The sequence below is a fragment of the Chelonoidis abingdonii genome, chromosome 5, assembly GCF_003597395.2.
Source record: "Chelonoidis abingdonii isolate Lonesome George chromosome 5, CheloAbing_2.0, whole genome shotgun sequence".
NCBI classification, from domain to species: domain Eukaryota; kingdom Metazoa; phylum Chordata; order Testudines; family Testudinidae; genus Chelonoidis; species Chelonoidis abingdonii.
This window is the reverse complement of record NC_133773.1, coordinates 140,008,501-140,030,166: the sequence shown is the minus strand read 5'-3', so window position 1 is coordinate 140,030,166 and position 21,666 is coordinate 140,008,501. Positions and strand designations below refer to the sequence as shown.

The window sequence follows — 21,666 nt, the reverse complement described above, 5'->3', positions numbered from 1 at the left end:
TAGCCTGAGCAAGGGGAGATAATGAAAGTATATTTACATAGAAGGTAAACAAAGCCATCAAACTATTGAGTGGGGGAGATCACCACAAACTGCCATGATTGGGCGAGGAGACTACAAAAATTACCCTGGCTCCAAGCAAGCTGAGCCCCCAGGAGAGCTTCCTAACTTTGAAAACAAAGGTAGAACTTTAAGGATATGAGCAGAGAGGAAAAGCCATTTTTAGCATTTCTCACTTGAGGAGTCAGAGAAATGAAACACTTTGAGCTCTGTATGTTGGGTCCTGGCTAAAGGACAGGCCAGCCAGGCTGGAAGAATGACTGTGGTGAGAAAAATGTCTTTGAACAAAAGGTTCTAGTTTGTCATGTTTTAGCTTTAGAAGCATATTTTTACTTCTGCTTGTTTGTGACCATTTCTGTCCTTATTCCCTATACTTGGTATCACTTAAATTATGTCCTTTTACTAATAAACTTTTTACATTGACCATAAACCAACTCAGGGCTTTGATTGAAATGGGGGGTTTGTCAACTCCCCTGAAGTGAATTAGCTGCTTATTACCATCTCTTTAAAGGAATAGCGAACTTGCTACAATTTTGTGGGTGCTACAGTAAGAAGGGCTGAGCACTGCAAAGAAGGGTGGTTTGCGGGGAGAACTGGGGCTGGAAGGGTTGTTGAGGTCTCCCTTTAAAGAGTAACTGGGTGGTGGAAGCCAGGGGGAGATCCATGTGTTGTGTTATATAAGTTGGCTGTTGGTATCCGAGACCTGAATCAAAGCTGCACAGTGCGCTGGCACTAGGGTAACAGAGCAAGTGGTGAGTAAACCCCTTACTGGTCTAGGTTGAACCCCAAAGCGTGTCACCAATATCCATGCGTCTGTGGAACAGTTTAAAAGAACTCTGTGCCCATTCCACTCTGTCTGGCCATCTGAAATGGTGCGTGCCATTTTGAACATCAACCTGAACAGGACGGCAAGATACTTTACAGATGGAGCAACTCAACAGTCCCTGAAGTACATTTCTTTTCCAGTTCAGATGACTTAGGATGCCGTTCTTCAGAGCAGGAGCTCTACCAGAGGTCAGTGAGCTAAACTGTACACTGCCTCAGTCAAGGGTGGAATAATTCTTGTGAATTCGCTCACTAGTCTATTTGCTGGAAGCTGGGAATGGGCAACAATCACTTGATGATTTTCTGTTCATTCCCTCTGGGACACCTGTAATTAGCTATTGTCGGAAGACAGGATACTGGGCTAGATGGACCTTCGGTCTGACCCGGGATGGCCGTTCTTACATTCATTGAGTTTACTACGTACAGAAATCCACTGCACTGTTTCTCTGCCACTCGTTGCTTGCTTGAAATAGGCAATGGCTTGTGTTGCCTTCTAGTTTTTGTTAGAACAGAAGACTTCAGTCAGTCTTCCCAAGTGGTGTGTCTGAGAATTCATGGATAGAGTGGCCTGTTAGATACTAGACCCAGAAACCAGAGTAAATAAGAGATTTTGTCAAAATCTGGTCGGTTGGTTGTTCTTGCTTCACTCTTGCATTTGGAGGTGATTTGCTGGGGACTTAAGGCTGCAGGAGAGGCAGTCCCCAGCTGACAGATCCTGACTGATGTGATACAGTCTCATACTTCCATGCAGGTAGAAATCTGCATTTTGAGTGTTTCATCCATGAGCTTGAGACTTCTGAGCCAGAGGGGATAACTTTTGGGACTGTGGTCATTGACAGCACCTTTCTGTCAAAAATCCCTTCCAAAGATTGTCATCGGACTGAAAATAAAGGGGCTGATCTGGGTAAGACCTCTTTTACAATGTACTATAATTCTAAACCAGATCTCATCCCTGAAATACATGAGTGTCTGCTTTTTCTGTCTCATAGGACCTAGTTGATTTTGATAGTGAATTCAAAATATAGTGCAGTGGACCTTCTCCTAAAACCGGGGGTCAGGAGTTAATCTAATCCCAGCTTTCATGAATCACTTGGCTTGTAAAAGGTGCCCTGCTTTAATGGGAGCTTTGGGAGGCATTGGGTCTCCTCAGGTCTCCCCTACATATTATCCCCCTCTGTCTAGCTCCTCCATGCCCCTGACATTAAGGGATAGCTCGTGCTCTGTATCTGTGTAGGTTCAGATACTAATACTTACTTCCCAGGACAGTGATGAGGCTTAATTATCCAATGCTTAAGAGAGTATTTGCAATATAAGTTATTAATATAGCAGCAAGCAACAGTCTGCAGGTGTTTCCTTGCATCTCTGTCCTTGATGTTCTTGTTGGGATGATTCTTGAATAACCCCTTTATTTTTATATGGGTTACTTAAACGGAATTCTTCATAGCATTTTTATTAACTTGAAGCAACGTTGGCACCAAGCTATTCCTTACTTGCCAGGATACAGTTCCTATTTTTAAAAGGGCTGAGTTTGGAAAAGTCAGACCATGAGGAGGCAAATGTCAAGTCATGGAAAAGCCGTTTCCTTTGATTGCATTTATAAGGCACATGAAGGATTTGTTTTGGAATTGTTCAGTTGATTTGATAAAGCTCTCATGACTAACAAGCAAAGGAATAATCTCTCAACAAGATGGGAGTGTAGCTTGATATTTGCTTATTCTAATATATTAATTTATGTTGTCATAATGGTCCCTCTGGAGGAGCTAATTAACTCAAACTCCCAGGTAACATTTTAAAACACGATGCATGAGGCTATTTTGGATGCTGAGCAAAATTGCTGTACAAACAATAACTTTTAAGAGTAGTAAATAATTTTTCAGTTTTAATGTCTGTGATTAATCATAGCATGGGATACTGATGCATCTCTGCTTCATCACCAAACATAACTAGGCAAGTGGACTGGATTTTGCACATTTTAAAAAGTAATTATTAGTCTGGACTCCAAAGAATTTTTCTGTTATCGTCTTAAAGTTGTGATGAAAAATCCCTTTCATTACTATTTTAGATTTTAAAATAGCACATTTTCAAATCTGAGATGTTTAAAATATAGTAATTGGTGCAAAATTATGCCTAATAATAACAGTGCATAGTTTTTAATAATGAAGTGTACTCTTTTTCCTTGACAGCTATCAATTTTTCTGTAAAAAGAAAGGCTCCTTTAGAGGAATGATTACAGGACTTTATTCTATTAATGACACCCTATGTATACAAGTGCCTTTGCCCTCATGCTTACAAGAGTAAGCTTTCTAAAGTTCTTAAACACCTGTTTTTTCTGTATAAAAAGTCTGCAGCCATCATAATCACCCTTGCTTGTGTAGTTCTGGTTATTTCTTTGCATACAGGGATGTTGTGGAACTTTTCTCCACCTTCAATTTACTTTTCCATTCAAGCTGTTAAGTCAAAACCTTCTTGTCCAATAATTTAACTCTCTAAAGATGAATTATTGGTGATTGAGGAGATGGTCCAATTTCTGTTGTGGCCAGTTCTTCCTTGCATTCTGTTCTGTAGACATTCTTTTTGATGGTGACAGGTAAGGATGGGATCTACTTGCACCTGGATAGCCCACCAGGAGAGGTTCAAGACTATGTCAAGAAGCAAGTCTGTGGGACTGGGTATTCTAGTACATTACCAGATATTCCTCTTGGCAAGATGTCGGTAAAAGTCCAAATGAACCATCCAAGTTGTCAAGACTGCATCCCTCACAAGTGGTTCTGGTCTCAGAAGGTTTAAGACTTGATGTATCACGCTTGGAGTATTGCTTTCTTAGATGTACCTGCAGTGCAAAAGAACCAAAATGTTGTGCTAGTGTAAGATAGGAAAAGGCTAGCTCTAATGAGCAATCAGGGTTCTATTTTTCTTACTGATGAAAATAATTAATTTCCTTTCTTGCCCTCATGAGATTGCTGAGTTTTTTATTTCTGATGAGTGTGTATGTCTTAAACATTAATAATTTTGTGTAAGAAATGTCTGTTGTTGCTTAGATAAGTTCTTGGGCTTAGGTCAGGTCTTCAGCTGGCATGAATCTCTGTATCTTCGCTGATGTCAGTGGAGTTATGCCAGTTCATGCCAGCTAACCTCTTGTCTTGAATGCTGCTTTAAATGTAGTTTTAAAAAAAAAAAAAATATATTGAGCAGTGGTGCAGAAATGAGAACTGCAATTTAAAGAGCCTTTTATGAATACCGTGTTAGAGAATATGGTATTATGGCATCTTCATAAATAGGACCTGGTATTTAAACACAGTTAATCACTTCATCTGGATCATTTTGTCATGACTGCGTTTCAGTCCAGTCTTTTATTTTAGAAGGCCTTCACAATTCAAAAATTGTGTCAGTGAATGCTAGTGTTCATTTGAAGATATGTGCAGTGTTGCCCCAAGCATAGTGTTAATCCAGGGAGCTTGGAGAAGGTTATAGCTGAAAGGTCTCTAGTGAAGCAGAACAACAGACAAACTAGCTTTAGGGATCATGCTGCTTTTTCTTTTAGCATAAGACAGTGGTCCCCAAACTGTGAGGTGTGCCTCCTAGTGGGGCATGGAGGAACATTTGGGGTGGGGTGGGGGGCGTAGTGAAGCTCAGGCCAGCCTCCAAGAGAGGCAGGGAGGGAGTGTCACCCAGCCCCACTCTGCTGCCAATTCTGCTCCAGCTCCTGGCCGCAGCCCTGCTTCCAGCCACAGACCTGCCCCTAGCTGTGGCCCCGCCCTTGGCCCCTGACTCCCAGCCCAGCCATGACTCGGGCCACAGCCTCCGCCTGACTCTGGCCCTGTTCCCAGCCCTGGCTCCTGACTGTGGTTGGGGGAAAGGGAGATAAGATGAAGAGTTTGGGGACCACTGGCATAAGGGCTTGGCTTGTCTACACACAGAAGTTGCACCTGTTTCAATAAGGTTAAATGCTGATTTTGTTAACCCCCTGCCAAGACACTTGCATCATTTTAACATTTGTTTAGGTCATGTGATGGCAAACTTTTTGGCCCACGGGCCACGTCTGGGTATGGAAATTGTATGGCAGGCCATGAATGCTCATGAAGTTGGCGGGGTGGGGTGAGGGCTCTGGGATGGGGCTGGGGATGAGGGAGTTGGGGGCAGCAGGGAGATCAGGCCTGGGGCAAGGCGTTGGAGCACAGAAGGAGCACAGTGGTGCAGGCTTCAGGCAGCGCTTACCTCGAGCAGCTCCCACAAGCAGTGGCATGTCCTCCCTCTAGCTCCTATGGAGAGGCATAGCCAAGCAGCTCTGTGCACTGCCCCGTCCGCAGACGCCACCTCTGCAGCTCCCATTGGTCGTGGTTCCCAGCCAATTGGAGCTGCAGGGGTGGCGCTTGGGGCAGGGGCTGTGTGTGGAGCCACAAGCACCAGACTGTGCTCCCCAACGGGAGCTCAAGGGCCAGATTCAAACGTCTAACGGGCTGAATGTGGCACATGGGCCGTAGTTTACCCCCCTCCCAGCCCCCCCCCCCCCCCGGTTTAGCTTGTATCAGTAAACTTACCAACACAAGTTAAACCAATAGAAGACAGGCTGAAACAGATTTTAAGTGCTCCCACACATGGCTTAAATAAATCAGTAGATAAAATCACACCTTGAATTCAGTGGTGCAGTTCTGGGTGTAGACTACTCTTGTAAATTTCCTCCTAGGGTGCTAGAAGAAATCCCAAAAGAGTTCTGTTGTTGCATGATATTTATGAAAGGTGAACGACTTGAAGTGCTAGACTCCAAAGTCCTTTAGCCACAAAACAGGTGTAGCATGGATAGTGACCATGCAGGCTTTCCCACTTCCTCACTGATATACTCAGTGTTGCCAAATCTCATAATCTGATCATAAGTCTGGTGATATCTGAGAATCTCATTTTTAGGTTTTCAGTTTTCATGGCTCCTGAAAAGAGCTGGACTCAAGTGGAGCCTAATGGCTAAAAAGCTGGACAACAAAGAAAAATCCTCTGTATTTTTTTCAATAAAATCTTCTGACTCTGCAGGGAGGTTCAAACTTTTGAATGTCTTGGACTGTCTGTACTGATTACTTCTTTTGATTTGGAAGGTCCATTTTAGGAGTGAAAAGGTCTCACAACTAAATCAAAGTAGTCTTTTTGCTAAGAGAGCACATTGTGATGGTTAGATTTGTGGAGTGGTCATCTGTATTGAACTGAAGTCACCTATTCATTTCTAGTAAGTTTACTTAACTCTCCTATTGCAATAACCAGCCTCCCCTTTGCTATATTTTAATAGGTTTCCTACAGGCAAAAGTCTTAATACTCGGTTAACTCTTAGAGCTATCCAATCAACTACTTTGGTTTCTAGTTCCAAAATCCACAAGCAGTACAAGGAATTGTGTAACTAGCTGTGTAAATTGGTTTTTGTGCTAAGAAATTAAGATCGCAGCCCTCAATTGGAAAACTTTTCAACAAGAAGACTATAATTTGCTGTTCAACAGCTTGGTAGCCTTTTAGAACAGGTCTTGGTTAACTTTATTTTGCAACTTTTCCCATTTTGACTTGTTTTTATTCCTTAAAGGAATACTAGATAAGTTTAAAAAAAAAATGTAAATCTGAAAAGTTTCCAAAAACCATTTGGAATAAATCAGATCTCATTGAATATGTTTTTAAAGAATCCATCAGTGAGTCATTGACGATGAACTAAGCATAAAATAACTCATCCAAATGAGTTATTGTAACAGTGCAAATCCCATGGGCATACATGGCACTATTCTGGCTTAGAACAAGGAAGTTATCTTGTTCTGGTTCAAGAAGCTATTGGCTTTTAACATATATTCTGACTTGGCAGAACAGAGTGTCATTATTTCATTGCTGGGCATTGTCTTGTTTTTCACTGACAGTCCCATGAGGGAATTGTTGATGTCAGTCTGTGTGTCATTCCAGTGTCATGGCTCATGTTTAATGTGAGATTTTCTTTTTGGTTCATATGATCGCCTTGCTTTTTATTCGATCTTTTTCCATGAACCACTTCAGCTCTTTCATCAGTTCACTGGCTTGTTGGCCTGATGTCCACAATGGTGTCCTGGCAGGAAGAAACTTCTGTGTTACTGAAGGCTATTTTGCAAAGAGAATCTAACCGGTATCAACTGTTAATCCCAGTGCCTGCCTCAATAGGCATGACCTCTTCTTCTAACCATATTGCATCCGTACAATGGTCACCATTTAGACAAAGTCAACAGTTACCCCACCCCAGTATATACCATAATTTTTCCCTATTCTAAGTCTACCATAATGTGTTTACTCCTGATGCATGTTGACTTTTTTGATGGTGACCACTGAAATTTTGTGTGTACATCAAATTTGCAGCTCTCCCGCTTTTCAGAACAAAGCTCACGTGTGTGTGTGTGTGTGTGTATGTATGTATGAGGAAGAAATTGAAAAGTTGAATGCAAGTATTTTGCCTGCAGTCAATGCCTACAATAATTTATTCAGCTAACGATGGTTAGGTTGCGTGGCAGTGGAAGATTGCTGTGTGTGTGTTTTGCCTGAAGAAAATTAAAACTTTCAAAAGACTTGGAGTCATCAAGCTCTGCATGTTATTGTAAGAGTAGCTGCATGATCTTATTATTCGTAATCATCTTTCTCCAACATATAGCCTCCTGTAGATTGGAATAAACAAATGTAGTATCGTTTCAGATTAGGCTCTGATCTTGCGTTGAGAAGCAAATGCACCTGCGTAGAGCCCCAAGCATGCCTTAATGTAAGATCAGGACATTGTATTGTAGGCAACTTGGAACAGCAATAGTGTTGTCTTAAGCGTTTGTTCAGCAGTTTGCACAATTTGGCCATGATCCTGATTTGAGGCCTTTGCCCACTGCCGGAATACAAATAACTTTCAGAACTCCAGGCGAATCATTCCTTAGCCTTTAAGTTCAGTGATTAACGCAGTTCTTTAAAAAGGAAGAAAGTGTTGACTCAGTGAGCAAATGGAGCAGAATACAAGAGGGTAGATTTTGCTAACAGTGCATTAACTGTTCACCTCTCCATTCATGAATGAAGTTTTACCAGTTAATATGGGTGAAGATAAGATGACCTAAGATGCTGGACAACTTGACAGATATCCTATCAGTCCCAAAGCTCTAGAAAGTCCATGTGCTTACCCCAGCTATCTTGCTGAATTGGAACCCCCAACTGACAACACAAGACAATTTGGGTACATTCAGACTCACCCACCTCAGTGATTCTAGATTAGATTAAGATTGATTTCAGTTTGCTGCAAATTGTTGAATTCACTTTTAACTCTGTTTTCATTTGTTCCCTGTTGGAAAGATTTATTGTAGATTGTTACCAAATGTGTCCATTAGTAACTGTAACCTTCAAATAATTGCCACTCAAAAAAGACCTGCAGATAAACAGATTGATAAGTGTATGGATGCATGCACAGGACTTTGAATAGGTTAATTTCTATCCCAAGGGGATGTGTGGATTTTCTGTTATGAGTCTGATTCACGTAAAAAAGGGAATGTGACTAATACAGTATAAATATGTGAAATCCTGCACCCTTCCACATATTCTGTATTGTGCAAATAATAAAAGGAATGTAACCATCCCTTGCATCAAAATAAGCATGTCTAACAATAGCCTGTCAGGTTGTTAGTTTTCATAAACCAAGTAACTTAATTATCATTGTCCATCAAAAACCTATTCACTAGTAAAATGCCCCATATGGATACACTTACAAGCTAACTTTTCAGACCTGTATGGAATTAATTCAGCTCTGGTCTGCACATCCTCTTCTCTGCAAGTTGTTCAGGGACTGCTATTGATATGTCATTTAAGTTGAAAATTAAGGTGATAAGCTATGTTAAGAGAAAGGAAAAGAGAGACTGGACCAAAGTACTGAAGCCCTGTCCACATCCTTTAATTGCCAATTGTTAATTTGGCAAATATTCACCTGAAAAAAACAATAACAAAAACAACAAGGAGTCCAATAGCACCTTAAAGACTAACAGATTTATTTGGGCATAAGCTTTCGTGGGTAAAAAATCCACTTCTTCAGATGCCTGGAGTGAAAATTACAGATGCAGGCATTATTGTACAGACACATGAAGAGAAGAGAGTTACCTCACAAGTGGAGAATCAGTGTTGACAGGGCCAATTCGATCAGCGTGGATGTGGTTCACTCCCAATGATTGATGAGGAGCTGTCAATTCCAGGAGAGGAAAAGTTGCTTCTGTAATGAGCCAGCCACTCCCAGTTCCTATTGAAGCCCAAATTAATGGCATTAAATTTGCAAATGAGTTTTAGTTCTGCAGTTTCTCTTTGAAGTCTGTTTCTGAAGTTTTTTGTTCAAGTATGGCTACTTTTAAATCCGTTATAGAACGTCCAGAAAGATTGAGGTGTTCTCCTACTGGCTTTTGTATGTTGATAATGATAATAACAGTAACATCATCTTGCTGATACTTATTACATTAAAAATAATGTAAATTCTCATGTTGCAAAATCAAGCACTGCAATTAGGATGGAGTATCAGGGTTGTGTGCTATTCACCCCAATAGTGAAATTATTATGCATTATCTGCTACTGTGATTGTAAAGAGCTGTAAAGTGTATTAGCAGAATAATTAGCTGTGGTTTTATTGGTAGTGTGATGGTGTTATCCGATATCTGTCATAAACTTGGTGTGTGATAGACAAGTCACCTTGCTTTGCCTCAGTTTCTCCCCTGGTAAAATTGTGAGAATTATGGCTATCCGCCTTGCCAGCGTGTTGTGGCAATTGAAGTAAACAGCAAAGAGAAATTACTGCTCTTTTGTGATGCCCCGAAATGGCTTCTGTGTTTTAATAAAAAATGTTTTGTTTTTAACATTAGAAATGTCAGGTTCTGCCTTTTCTTTATTGGAAGTCTTGTCAATCTTTGAAAGATCTGAATGACTGCTTCATTCTTCAACAACTTTCTTCTCTAATGGACCTGGGAGATTTCCAACCCAAGTTTTGTCACTGAGCAATGATGTCACCATTTTGGTCCTCTGAAGGCTGTCTGACTTGTCCAGCAAAAAGAGGGAGGTCAGGACTTGATATTTGTAATGTATTTAAAAATAATCCAAACCAACCAAGCAGGGAGAGGAAAACCTCTTGAAAACAGAAACAAATATTGAGGCATCTGCTAAAGGAGGAGTAAGAGAGAGAGAGAAGCAGTTTGTTTATTGGCTTTTATCCTTAAATTGTTTGCAACAGCACTTCGAGACCTCTGGATGAATGGCTCTACGGAGTGCAAAGTACTATCTGTTCATTATTCTTTTTTAAAAATAAAGGGGGAGCCCTGTAGCTAGAACTCTGTGCAATATTGAAAATTTAGGGCAAGTTGCTTTACTGATTTACTGGCTATTATATAACAGCTGGGACAGATGAAGCAAAGTTAAGCCCCAACCCTTGCCAGCTACTCCATGAGCAGGGCCCTGCTGTCACTTAGTGCCTTTGCCACTGAGCAGCTCGCAGGATCAAGGCCTAGAAAGGAAGGAAAATCAGTGCCATTAAAATACCATTTTTGTCTTTTTACAAACAACAATGTTTAAGCCACCTGTTTTCACCCATGTATACTGTATCATAGCTAGAACGGGAATATTTAAAACCTTCATTTGGCAGAAGGGAGAGGGTCTCATGTATTGTCTAACCTAAGCCATAATATTTCCATCTCACTTGACAGTTGCACTATAAAGTCTCTTCAGCGACGTCATGTTTGCATCAGCCGCCTGGAGAGGCCTCAGAACTGGGGGGAGAACTCCTGTGAAGTGAGATTTGTCATCTTGGTTCTTGCGCCTCCTAAAATGGTGAGTGTTTCTCCGTTATTCACTCTTGATGCCTCAGAATGCTTTTCTGATAGTTCTCTTGTGGAGCTTTACTGGGACGCAAGACTACCCATTTTATAGATGGAGGAGGAAGAGAGCAGGACTGAGGTCACCACAGTGGGTTGTCTGCCAACATCTCCTTCTGACTCAGCAGTGAGCACAAGATATAAAATTATGACAAATGACTTTCCAGTTCCCCAGGCTCTTGCAGTCTCATAATAGAGCAGAATGGCTTCCTATCTAGCATTGGAGCCAGAGCCTGGCATGGTCTGTAAGTCTAACTATGACTAATCTCATATCATAGCTCTTGCCTCAATGTGTAGCCTATACCAATAGCTTATTTGCTAGGTAAAGCATGGGTATAAGTTAAGGCAGTAATGTAATGAGCCTGCAAGGCCTGTAAGACAATAGCTTAGCTAAACAAGGCCTAAGGTTCGAAAACCCCAGCATAAGCAGCTAACCAGAAGTAACCCTAGATTGGTGATACTCAGACCTCAGTGGTTCTTGAACCAAATTAGCAGTCAGCATTACCCAAAAGAGCCACAGTCATGTGAATTCTTTGTTTTTATTTACTCTAGTATTATGGATTCGTATTGAAACAGCATGACGGGAAGTCTATATTATTCTCGCAGCAAATAAGTTAATAATTTAATGCAAGTTAATAATTGGTCAGTAACATAGTAAAAGCATCCTGATTCGTTAATAACTGAGACTGGTTAATTGAATCACAGTGTTTTAATATCATGGACTGCAAAGAGTGACAGGAGACACATTTAAAGAGCCACTTGCAGCTTTTGCATCCCGGTATTACTGCCCTAGATCACAACATAAAACGCTGTAATGACTGAACCGCAGACAAGTAACCACAAGATGCTAGGTTAGCCCAAGATGGTATATTTTAAGGTGGTAACCTCTGCTGATGTCTGGCCACCAGTGTGCCATGGTAACTAATTGACATACGCACTAATAAGTGTGAGGTAAAAGCTCTCTTAACCTGTGGGAGAAGGGCATGCCAAGCTTAGGAGGGTGAAGAGATGCAAGTAAGGAGAAGGGGAGGAAACCCCTTCTGAACATGCTTAGGCATAGGAGTGTCTGCGTAACACATTATAAAAGTGGTATCCAGGTCTATGGGCCTTGGGAGATGCCAGGACGTTGAGTGGTGGTGATGAGGAAGGTGATAGTCATAGACTTTAAGGTCAGAAGGGACCATCATGATCGAGTCTGACCTCTGCACAATGCAGGCCACAGAATCTCACCCACCCACTCCTGTAATAAACCCCTGACCTATGTCTGAGCTATTGAAATCCTCAAATCAAGGTTTAAAAACTTCAATGTGCAGAGAATCCTCCAGCAAGTGACCCGTTCCCCATGCTGCAGAGGAAGGCGAGAAACCCCCAGGGCCTCTGCCAATCTGCCCTGGAGGAAAATTCCTTCCCAACCCCAAATATGGTGATCAGCTAAACCCTGAGCATGTGGGCAAGACTCACTAGCCAGACACCCAGGAAAGAATTCTCTGCATTAACTCAGATCCCATCCCATCACAAGCCACTGCGTCTATTTACCGCTAATAATCAAAGCTCAATTATTTGCCAAAATTAGGCTATCCCATCATACCATCCCCTCCATAAACTTATCAAGCTTAGTCTTGAAGCCAGATATGTCTTTTGCCCCCACTACTCCCCTTGGAAGGCAGTTCCAGAACTTCACTCCTCTGATGGTTAGAAGGCTTCATCTAATTTTAAATCTAAACTTCATGATGGCCCGTTTATATCCATTTGTTTCTGTGTCCACATTGGTACTTAGCTTAAACAATTCCACCTTCTTTTGGTTAGGCTAAACAAGCCAAGCTCTTTGAGTCTCCTTTCATAAGAGAGGTTTTCCATTCCTCAGATCATCCTAGTAGCCCTTCTCTTTAGCAGTTCCAGTTTGAATTCATCCTTCTTAAACTTGGGAGACCAGAACTGCACACAGTATTCCAGCTGAGGTCTCACCAGTGCCTTGTATAACAGTACTAACACCTCCCTATCTCTACTGGAAATACCTTGCCTGATGCATTCCAAGACCACATTCGCTTTTTTCATGGCCATATCACATTGCTGGTTCATAATCATCCTGTGATAAACCAATACTGTGAGGTCCTTCTCCTCCTCTGTTACTTCCAGCTGATAAGTCTCAGCTTATAACAAAAATTCTTGTTGTTAATTCCTAGGAGGAAGTTAATGTCTAATGCTTCAGGTTGTTCTGCAAGGGTAGCCTGAGTGTATGGGTGCACAGACACTCATTTGGTATAAGCTCTCTCTGCCTGGTTGGGTTGGAGTGTGTGTAACTTTGCTAACTCTGTTAATAAGCCTGTTGCAGATACAGAAGGTTTTTTCTAAGTCTGAGTGTTGCGACCGTGCGTGTTGGAGTCCCACTGAACGGTAATTTTTAATAATACTGGCCCGATCTTGGAACAAAGACCTACTGAACCTCAGTGTGTTAATTGGAAATTCTTAGGTAATCAATATAATTAATATGCAGTCAATAGCTCAGTCAACAAATGCACTGTCATATGGAAGATCTGAGCTCAAGTTCTACTTGAGGATCCCAATTGTTGGGCCAGTGGAGCTGAGGTTCTGGAGTGATGCACTCGTGGGGGCATGAACCAACTTGGGAACTGTGATACCCTCTGCTGGTTAAACTAGAAATCTGGACCTTTCTTCCACTTCAAGTTGTTTAGCCCCACTCTAGCCATATTAGGTCTGTCCGCAGTGTAGAGGTGGCCTTTTGAAGAAGGGAGGATGTTTCAGTACTTAACGCACTAGCCTGGGATTTGGGAGACCTAGGTCAAATCTCTGGTGCACTGCGGACTGCCTGGTCTTGGGCAAGTCACTTAGGTCCATGTTTTAAAAGGTGTTGCTGAGCTCAGCATTACAATGCCTAACTGATTTGGAAGCCTGAGACTCTTTTTTTCAAAAGGATTTAGGCACTTAGAAGGCAAAATCTCCATTTGAAAATGAGACTTGGATACCTAGATCAGTTAGGCGCTGCAATGCTAGGCATGGCAATGCCAAAATACCTTTAAAAATCTGGGCCTTAATATCTTTGCCTCAGTTCCCCCTCTGTAAACATGAGGATAATAGTGTTTCCCTATTTCCCAGGGGTGGGTGAGGAGAAAAATACATGAAAAATTGTGAGGTTCTCAGCTGAGGGTCATAGAAAGAGAGCTGATTTTTTTGACCATTTATGTCCAGACTGATTCAGCAGTTTCTGCCTTAATTTTTGTTTAGTTTTCATATAAAAATGCTTTTGGCACTAGTCACATTGGTGTCTGAAAACTGTACAGACTAAAAAAAAAAAACGTACAGATGTCGCCCACTGAATGCAGCAAACAAACTGACCCCACTCAATTGTACTGATTTCCTTTTTCAATGTATACAAACTGTGTATTCATATAGAGTCAGCAACGTGCTAAGGGAAACCCCACTGCTGCAGGGAGCAGTGTCAGTGACTCAGTAGGGGGGCACTCTTCCCTCAGAATCAGTACTGACCTTGGTACCCCATGGTGGTGGTGCAGAGAGTGAGGCCGGTGGCCAGGAGGTGCTGGGCACTCCGCAACAGGTATGAAGATAACTCCCAAGGGGTACATGGTACAAGTGGACAGCGTACAAATAAAGGGAAGCGAATCGGAAGCATGTGACTGGTAAAGAAAAGCCATGGTTTGTGCTAGTCTATGATTTTTGTTTTTTAAATGATTTTATCTACCAAGCCCTAAGTATGTGCTGGGTACAGTTGCTAAAATAATAAACTCATTGACAATATCGAATTAAATCACCTTGAGAAATTGTCTGGGAAATAACGTAAAATCCACACCCCAGTCTTTCCATGATGATGGTGAGGATCAAAAAACTGATTAGTTCTGACTTCCTTGCCTTGCCCTGAATCGATTTTCCTTATCCAAACAGCGCTCTCTTCCCTTCCCGCTAGTAGTAGTGTTGGTGGCAGTTATTCTGGTGTGTATTACACTAGTCCCATCCGGAGCCCGTTATGCAGTACAGTCATGAAGAAAAGAGCCCTGCCTCGCGGAGTTTACAATAAATCTGAACTCCCTTCTGTCGATGTAGCAGACTTGCAGACCAAACTGGCTGAGAGCGCTCAACCTAGAACAAACTGCTGCTGTCTCTAGATGTTTAAATCTACAAAGTGCTAGTGATACTGTCTCGGGTGATCTCAAGCAATGTGCAGGGTCTTTTTGATAGTTGGGAGACACCCTCTGTTTCTCTCTCTAGGATTAAAATGAAGATGATGTGCAGTGCATGCAATCTAAAGTATTCTGCATCTGTGCTCCTGAGTGGTGCATTGGAAGAGCCCTGAATGCTTTGCTAATGTTAATTTAAAAAATCACCTGCCAATCTCACTTATCTAAATGACTATCAAAATTCACCACAAAATGAAAATATAAAAGCAATGATTGTTTGTGTTATAGCCAAACGATACTGTTCCTGTGAGGCTTTGGAGCTCTTCAGGGGGAGAAACTTTTTGGACTGTCTTGTTGGATTGGATAGTAGGGGGTGTTCAGCACATGAAAGATAGAGGAGGTTGAAGTATTGTGAAGTAATCCTAGAATGGTTCCCCGTCCCCCCAAATATCTGTGGAATATACTTCAGAAGTCACCTTAATCTGATGGTTTCCTATGAGACTTGGTCATGGTAGTCTTTAACCTTCTGGATGTAACTTTCAAAATCTATGTCTTGTCTTTGAATCTAAAGTTCTACAGCAATTCATTGAGATGAACCTACAAATGACACATACCGAACATCGCAATGGACTTTGGATCAGTCTCTCAATGCTAAAATCGTAATGTTGTGCTTGAGATTGCAATGCACAAACCAGTTCACCTTACGATACTCCCCTGTAAGAAATGGTCTCTCAGCACCAAAGCCAGGCTGGAAGCATTTGCTTGCTCTTCCTGCCCTGATTTGCGTGTTTGTGCTAGCGGTGATTTCAGGGGAAGTGTAGAATCTTATGTTCTAGTCTTGACAGGCAGGTGAAGGAAGATTGGTGTTCTGGGTGGTATTTATTTTGTTTTGAAGTTGTTGTACAGTTTTTAAACAATTTGAGTTTTTGTTATGGTCCCTAATCTGTACATCATTTGTTTTCCTCAGAAAAGTACAAAAACTGCCACTGAAGTGGGCCGGACCTTCGCCACGATGTTTTCAGATATAACTTTTCGGCAGAAGCTTCTAGAAACAAAAACCGAAGAAGAGTTTAAAGAAGCCTTGGTACATCAGCGCCACCTGCTGACGGTGGTGAATCAGAGACCCTCAGCCGTGAATGAGGGGCATAAAACACACAGCCACAAGCCGCTCAAGGTAGGGAGAGAAAAAATTTAATTCCTGGTTTTCCACTTTCTGTTGAAATAAAGTGCAGGAACATGGTGATTATTCATGGGCTTGAATTAGCCCTAGTTATATATTAATGAGTTTATGCATCTCCGTCCTCAAAACAGACAACTGGATTAGGTCTACACAGCTGCTGGGAGCGAATCCCACAGCCTAGGCTGACTGACTCACGCTATCAGGGCTTGGGCTAGTGCGCTAAAAATAGCCATGTAGACATCGCTTTGATGGTCGGGCTTGGGCTCTGAAGCCTAAGGAGTAGGGTGGGAGCAGGAATGTCCAAATTGCTGTTTTTAGCACACTAGCAGAAGCCCCACTAGACTCACTCCCAGCAGCTCTGGAAACACACCCTTTTTGTCACCGCCAGCTAATTCTTCTCAAATGTTTTGGTTTCTTATGCCGTTTAACTGAATCGCTTTCTTTTGCAACAGTGAAAATAGAATAAAAAGCGCTATTGCCCCTTTTTAATATCTGAGAAATGCAATGAAACTTGTGTGTGTGTATATATATCTCCATGTAACAACTTTCCACTGAAAATTAAAGGAAAATCCTTCAAATGGTCGTGCTTAATGAGGGCTAGGATGGATGGATTATTGTAAATTGCCAAAGAGAGGCAAATGCACTTTAGCACCCTCAGTCAGGAAGATGGCAAGTCTGTCTCTGAAGAACCGTAATCTTTACTCGCATGGTCATCACTTTGATCTGAGGGTTTCTTGGCTCCCCTGCAGACTAAAATCCCTTGGGAAAGTGACATTTCTTAGCACGCATGCCACATCTCCGCTTTCTCTTCTGAAGCTCCCTTAACGTCAACCTTGCACCCTGTCTGTTCACACACAGGTTTTATTATCCAAGCTGAAAAGCTGCACATCTAAAAATAAATTGGTGCATGCCACTTTGAATCTCCTACCCTTTTCCCTAGACTACAAGTAATGTGAAGCTTTGAACAGCCTACAGTGTTCAGAGTAGAAACTTTCAACACAAATCCATGTTCTGGCTGGTTTTCACAGTTTAAAATATAATGGTTTAGGACTTAGTGAAGAGCACAAAGAGGGCAGCCTGCCTGCCCTTTTTTACCTTGATCCCAGTCCTCTGCATTTTAAGCACAGAATCCCTTCTTCCAGAGACAAATCTGTAGTAGGTGACTTCTCAGCTCATCTAAACCTCATTCACTCTGGGGTTCAGGTTTGCAGAACCAGTTTAAGCTGTCAGGGGGGTAGCCGACCTGTAGGAGAACACTTTGGCGTCCCTGGCCACACAATAGCAGATGTAAAGGTAGCCATCTTACAGCAAAAAAAAAAAAAAAAACTTCAGGACCACATTGCAAAGAGAAACTGCTGAGCTTCGGTTCATCTGCAAAATTTGACACCATCAGCTCAGGATTGAATGAAGACCGTGAATGGCTTGCCAACTACAAAACCAGTTTCTCCTCCCTTGGTGTTCACACCTCAACTGCTAGAAGAGGGCCTCATCCTCCCTGATTGAACTAAACTTGTTATCTCTAGACTGATTCTTGACCGCATATTGATACCTGCCTCTGGAAATTTCCACTACATGCCTCTGACGAAATGGGTATTCACCCACGAAAGCTTATGCTCCAATACGTCTGTTAGTCTTCAAGGTGCCGCAGGACTCTTTGTTGCTTCTTTAAGCTGGTTACAAGTGATTTGAAGCAATGTTTTCTTCCAGTGCAGGTTTAACCCTTTGATCCCTTTCCTCTGAAGCCATTTCTGTAAACACTGGGGCATGTCACAGTAGGAAACCACAGCCTCTGGGTGAAAAGTTTAACGAGACTAGGAGTATGTCTACGCTGGCAGAGTTACAGCCCTAGCAGTTACAGCACCACTCAGACTGCTGAAGGGAAACCACTGTTTTGTGTTCACACTGTCAGCTGCCTGCGCAATAGCGTGTTCACACTTGCGGCACTTGCAGTGGTATTGGGAGCGGTGCACTCTGGGCAGCTGTCGCACAAAGCATCTCTTCCTCTTTTGCTGCTAAGAGTTGTGGGAAGGCGGAGGGGGCTGTGGGATATTCTGAGTCCTATCCCAATGCCCCGTGATGCATTGCTTCGCATCCCAACAATCCCTGTGCTTCTGTCCACATTTGGCGGCATCTTTCAATGGTTTGTGTACTGCATGCTCTGCCTTTCCGGGCTACAGGAATGGATCCCGCACTGTTGACCAACATGCTGCTCGCTCTCACTAACACATCACGAGTGGCAGTGGAGTTATTCCTTAAACTACAAAGGCAAGAGCAGTTCAACATTGGTCTTTCCATGCGTAGTAACTACGGCAAGAGATTGCTTGTGGCCTTCATGGACGTACTGATTATAGTGGAACGCTGCTTTTGGGCTAGGAAACAAGAACTGAGTAGTGGGATCGCATCATGGTGCACGTCTGGGATGACAAGCAGTGGCTGTAGAACTTTCGGATGAGGAAAGCCACATCCATGGGACTGTGTGATGAGCTTGCCCCAGCCCTGTGGCTCAAGGACATGAGAATGAGAGCTGCCTTGCCACTGGAGAAGCGATTGGCGATTGCACTGTGGAAGCTGGCTACTCCAGACTGCTACCGATTAGTTCCTAACCAGTTTGGAGTGGGAAAGTCGACCATTGAACACGTGTTGATGGAAGTGTACTGGGCCATTAATCTCATCCTGCTCCAAAAGACCGTGACTCTGGGCAAATTGTGTGGCATCTTGGATAGCTTTGCACAAATGGGCTTCCTTAACTGTGGAGGGGGGATAGATGGCACACACATTCCGCTTCTGGCACTAGACCACCTAGAGACCAACTACATTAATCGGAAAGGGTATTTCTCAATGGTTCTGCAGTTGCTTGTGGATCACCGTGGGCTTTTCACAGACATTTAATGCAGGCTAGTCCAGAAAAGTGCATGACACGTGCATCTTTTGGAACACTGGCCTGTTCAGGAAGCTGCAAGCAAGGACTTTCTTCCTGGACCAGAAGATCACCATAAGGGAAGTCGAAATGCCCATTGTGATCCTGGGAGACCCAGCCTACCCCTTAATGTCATGGCTTATGAAGCGATACGTGGGGAACCTGGGCAGCAGCAAGGAGTGGTTCAAGAGGCTGAGCAAGTGCAGAATGACTGTTGTCTGTGCTTTTGGCTGTTTAAAGGCCCACTGGCACTGCTTATATGGGAGGCTGGACTTGGCCGATGGCAATATTCTTATGCTCATAGCCGTGTGCTGTATACTGCATAATATTTGTGAAGGAAAGGGTGAAGCTTCATTCAGGGCTCAGCTCCTGGAGGCTGAGTTTGAACAGCCAGAGGCTGGCATGAGGCCATAAAGATCAAGGATGCCTTGAGGCAGCAATTTGAAGCTGAAAGCTACTAAAATTTTGTTGCTGTGCTCGGGAGTGCAGTGCTTGTAATGCTGGGACGTGATTGTGATTGGTGCAGACAATGCACTATGAAAGTGTAAGAAGATTGCCTGTTGCTTTGTAGGGCTCTGTTTGCTTTCAATTAATGGAATAAAGATTGCTTTCAAACCAAGACAATTCTTTCATTTAAAAAAACAACCGGAGAGAGAGAGAACTGCACTGAGGGGGATCGAGGAAGAGAGGGTTCCAGGACTGTTAAAGATTTATGTATGTCCAGGTGTCATGTGCAGCCTTCTCCTTTGGAGTCCAGTGCGCAGGTACTGTACTTCAGCAGGGCTAAATTGTAGAGGGATGGGTGTTGAGTGCAGTGCGTACTGGGAGTCTGCAGTGCTGGACTGTGAGCGGGGAGGAGTGGAATGCTGTGGGTAGAGACTAAAGCCAGGACGTGGATAACAGTGTGTTGGAGATGTCTAGGGGGTGCAGGGGAAAGAGTTTTGCGACAGCGGCTGCAGGGGAGGGAAGGCACAGAGCTGTTTGATTTGCAGTGCTGGTGCACCTGGAGCGTGTCTGCTCAGCGCTCCATAATGTTTAAGAGCTGCTCCATGGCTTCGTTCTGGCGTGCCACGTTCTCCTTTTGGTCCCTCTTCTTGCTGTCCTGCCATTCCTTCAATTCTTGATTTCCGTCCGCGGAGTGCATCATGACATCATGCAGAAAGTCCTCTTTTTAGTTCTTCATGGCTGCTTTCTAATTCTGCACAGCTGTTCAGCCGGCATTAGCATAGGGGGAGGCTGGGCTCCCAAGGTCATATCTATGAAGCCAAAATGCAATGTTTTACAGAAGCAGTATTGGTTGCAATAAATCAGAGACCACTGATTTAAAACACAGCCACTATTCACATACCTGTCACTAACCAGCTGACCCCAGGCAAGCACACGTGAGCCACATGACCCCCCAAATGGTGAGTAGCCGCGGGGCGGGGGAAATCAGTGTGCCAGGACCGTACTGTACACTGGGCGTGTGGCTCTTGGAGAGAGGCAGCATTGGGGAGGGGGGGCTTATAATCATTCCTGTCCCCATATTTTCCACAGGCTGTGTTCATTATGGAAGATACCTCGCTGCTGAGAGTGAGCAGGGAATCAAGGGAGGGTCTTCTCCAAGACTGTGGCTTCCACCCTGGCCCTTGTGCGGCTCACCTGTATGTAGCAATGTTCCCTGCCCCCAGCAAAGTGCCCTTAATGGGGCAAGAAACGAAGCAGCTCTGCCAAAGAACCTGTGGCAGCAGATTGCCCAGTATCTCCATGAGAGTTCCCTGGAGATCTCTGAGGCAGATTCCTGTGAAGAGAGGGAGTCAATCAAAGCCTGTTCCACCACTCAGCCTAGGCACGTGGTGGTATGTGCATCATACAGACACAAGCCTGCTTTCTGCAACCCTGCTGCCCCCAACAACTCGCTTCAGCAGTTCACAAAATCAAAGGCTTTTACCAGGGCTAATGCATGAAGGATTAATTAGTCCCTGAAGAAGCAATCCTAGAGGTAGGAGAAGGATGGAGTCACAATCACTACAGGAATAACTGGAGTTAAACAGCATGTGTGTCTAAATGGAGTGTCCTCCTTGAGTCTTGACCAGGAAGAGGTCACTGGAAACCTCGGTGAGAGCCAAGGGTAGGATGGAGAAACCAGCTCAAAGTGGGTCTAGAATGGAATTAAAGGGGCAGCAGTTACAGATTGTGCTGGATGAGCTTGGAGATAAAGGGGGGAAGGGGCAATAATTGGAGGAGCGTGACTTTTTAATAATGAGAGAGCCCAATTCATGTTTATGAGGTGAGGGGGAAGGAAACTTCAGGTGACTGAGAGGATAATGAGAAGGGTGCAAGTAAAGGAGGTGAGGACCCAGGGGAATTTGGAATTCACTGTCTAGGGAGTGAGGGCTTCTATCTATTCTCCTTGGCCATTCATGTGAAATCACTGGTACTGCTGTTATGAGGGTATTAGAGACCAGAAGGGAAGCAAGAAGCTGATTTGAAGTTCAAAGTATAACTTCAGCTGAACAGAGCTCTCAAGATGGTTGTGGAGAAGAAGGGAATCAGGAGCCCTGATGAACAAGCAGGAAAGTGGGATTATTACCAGCCCAAAACTTTTAGCCATGTAAGCAGGCTGGGCTTTTCTTCTCACTAAGGTTCTGTCTCTTTGTGTGCGTGGCTCCTAGAGGAACATACGTTGGCTGCCACCCCTGTAGA

General features: G+C 43.3%; 1 protein-coding gene across 5 annotated transcripts in view; it reads left to right on the top strand.

Moving 5' to 3' along the window:
* Positions 1-21,666, top strand: part of SLC4A11 (solute carrier family 4 member 11) — a 189,422-nt gene that overhangs the window by 89,943 nt on the left and 77,813 nt on the right. For all 5 annotated transcript variants that reach the window (XM_032803059.2, XM_032803061.2, XM_075066672.1 and 2 more), the window contains exons 7-8: positions 10,566-10,689; positions 15,852-16,058. In XM_032803059.2, coding sequence (XP_032658950.1) covers positions 10,566-10,689; positions 15,852-16,058 — 331 coding nt within the window. The remainder of the gene's footprint in view (positions 1-10,565; positions 10,690-15,851; positions 16,059-21,666) is intronic.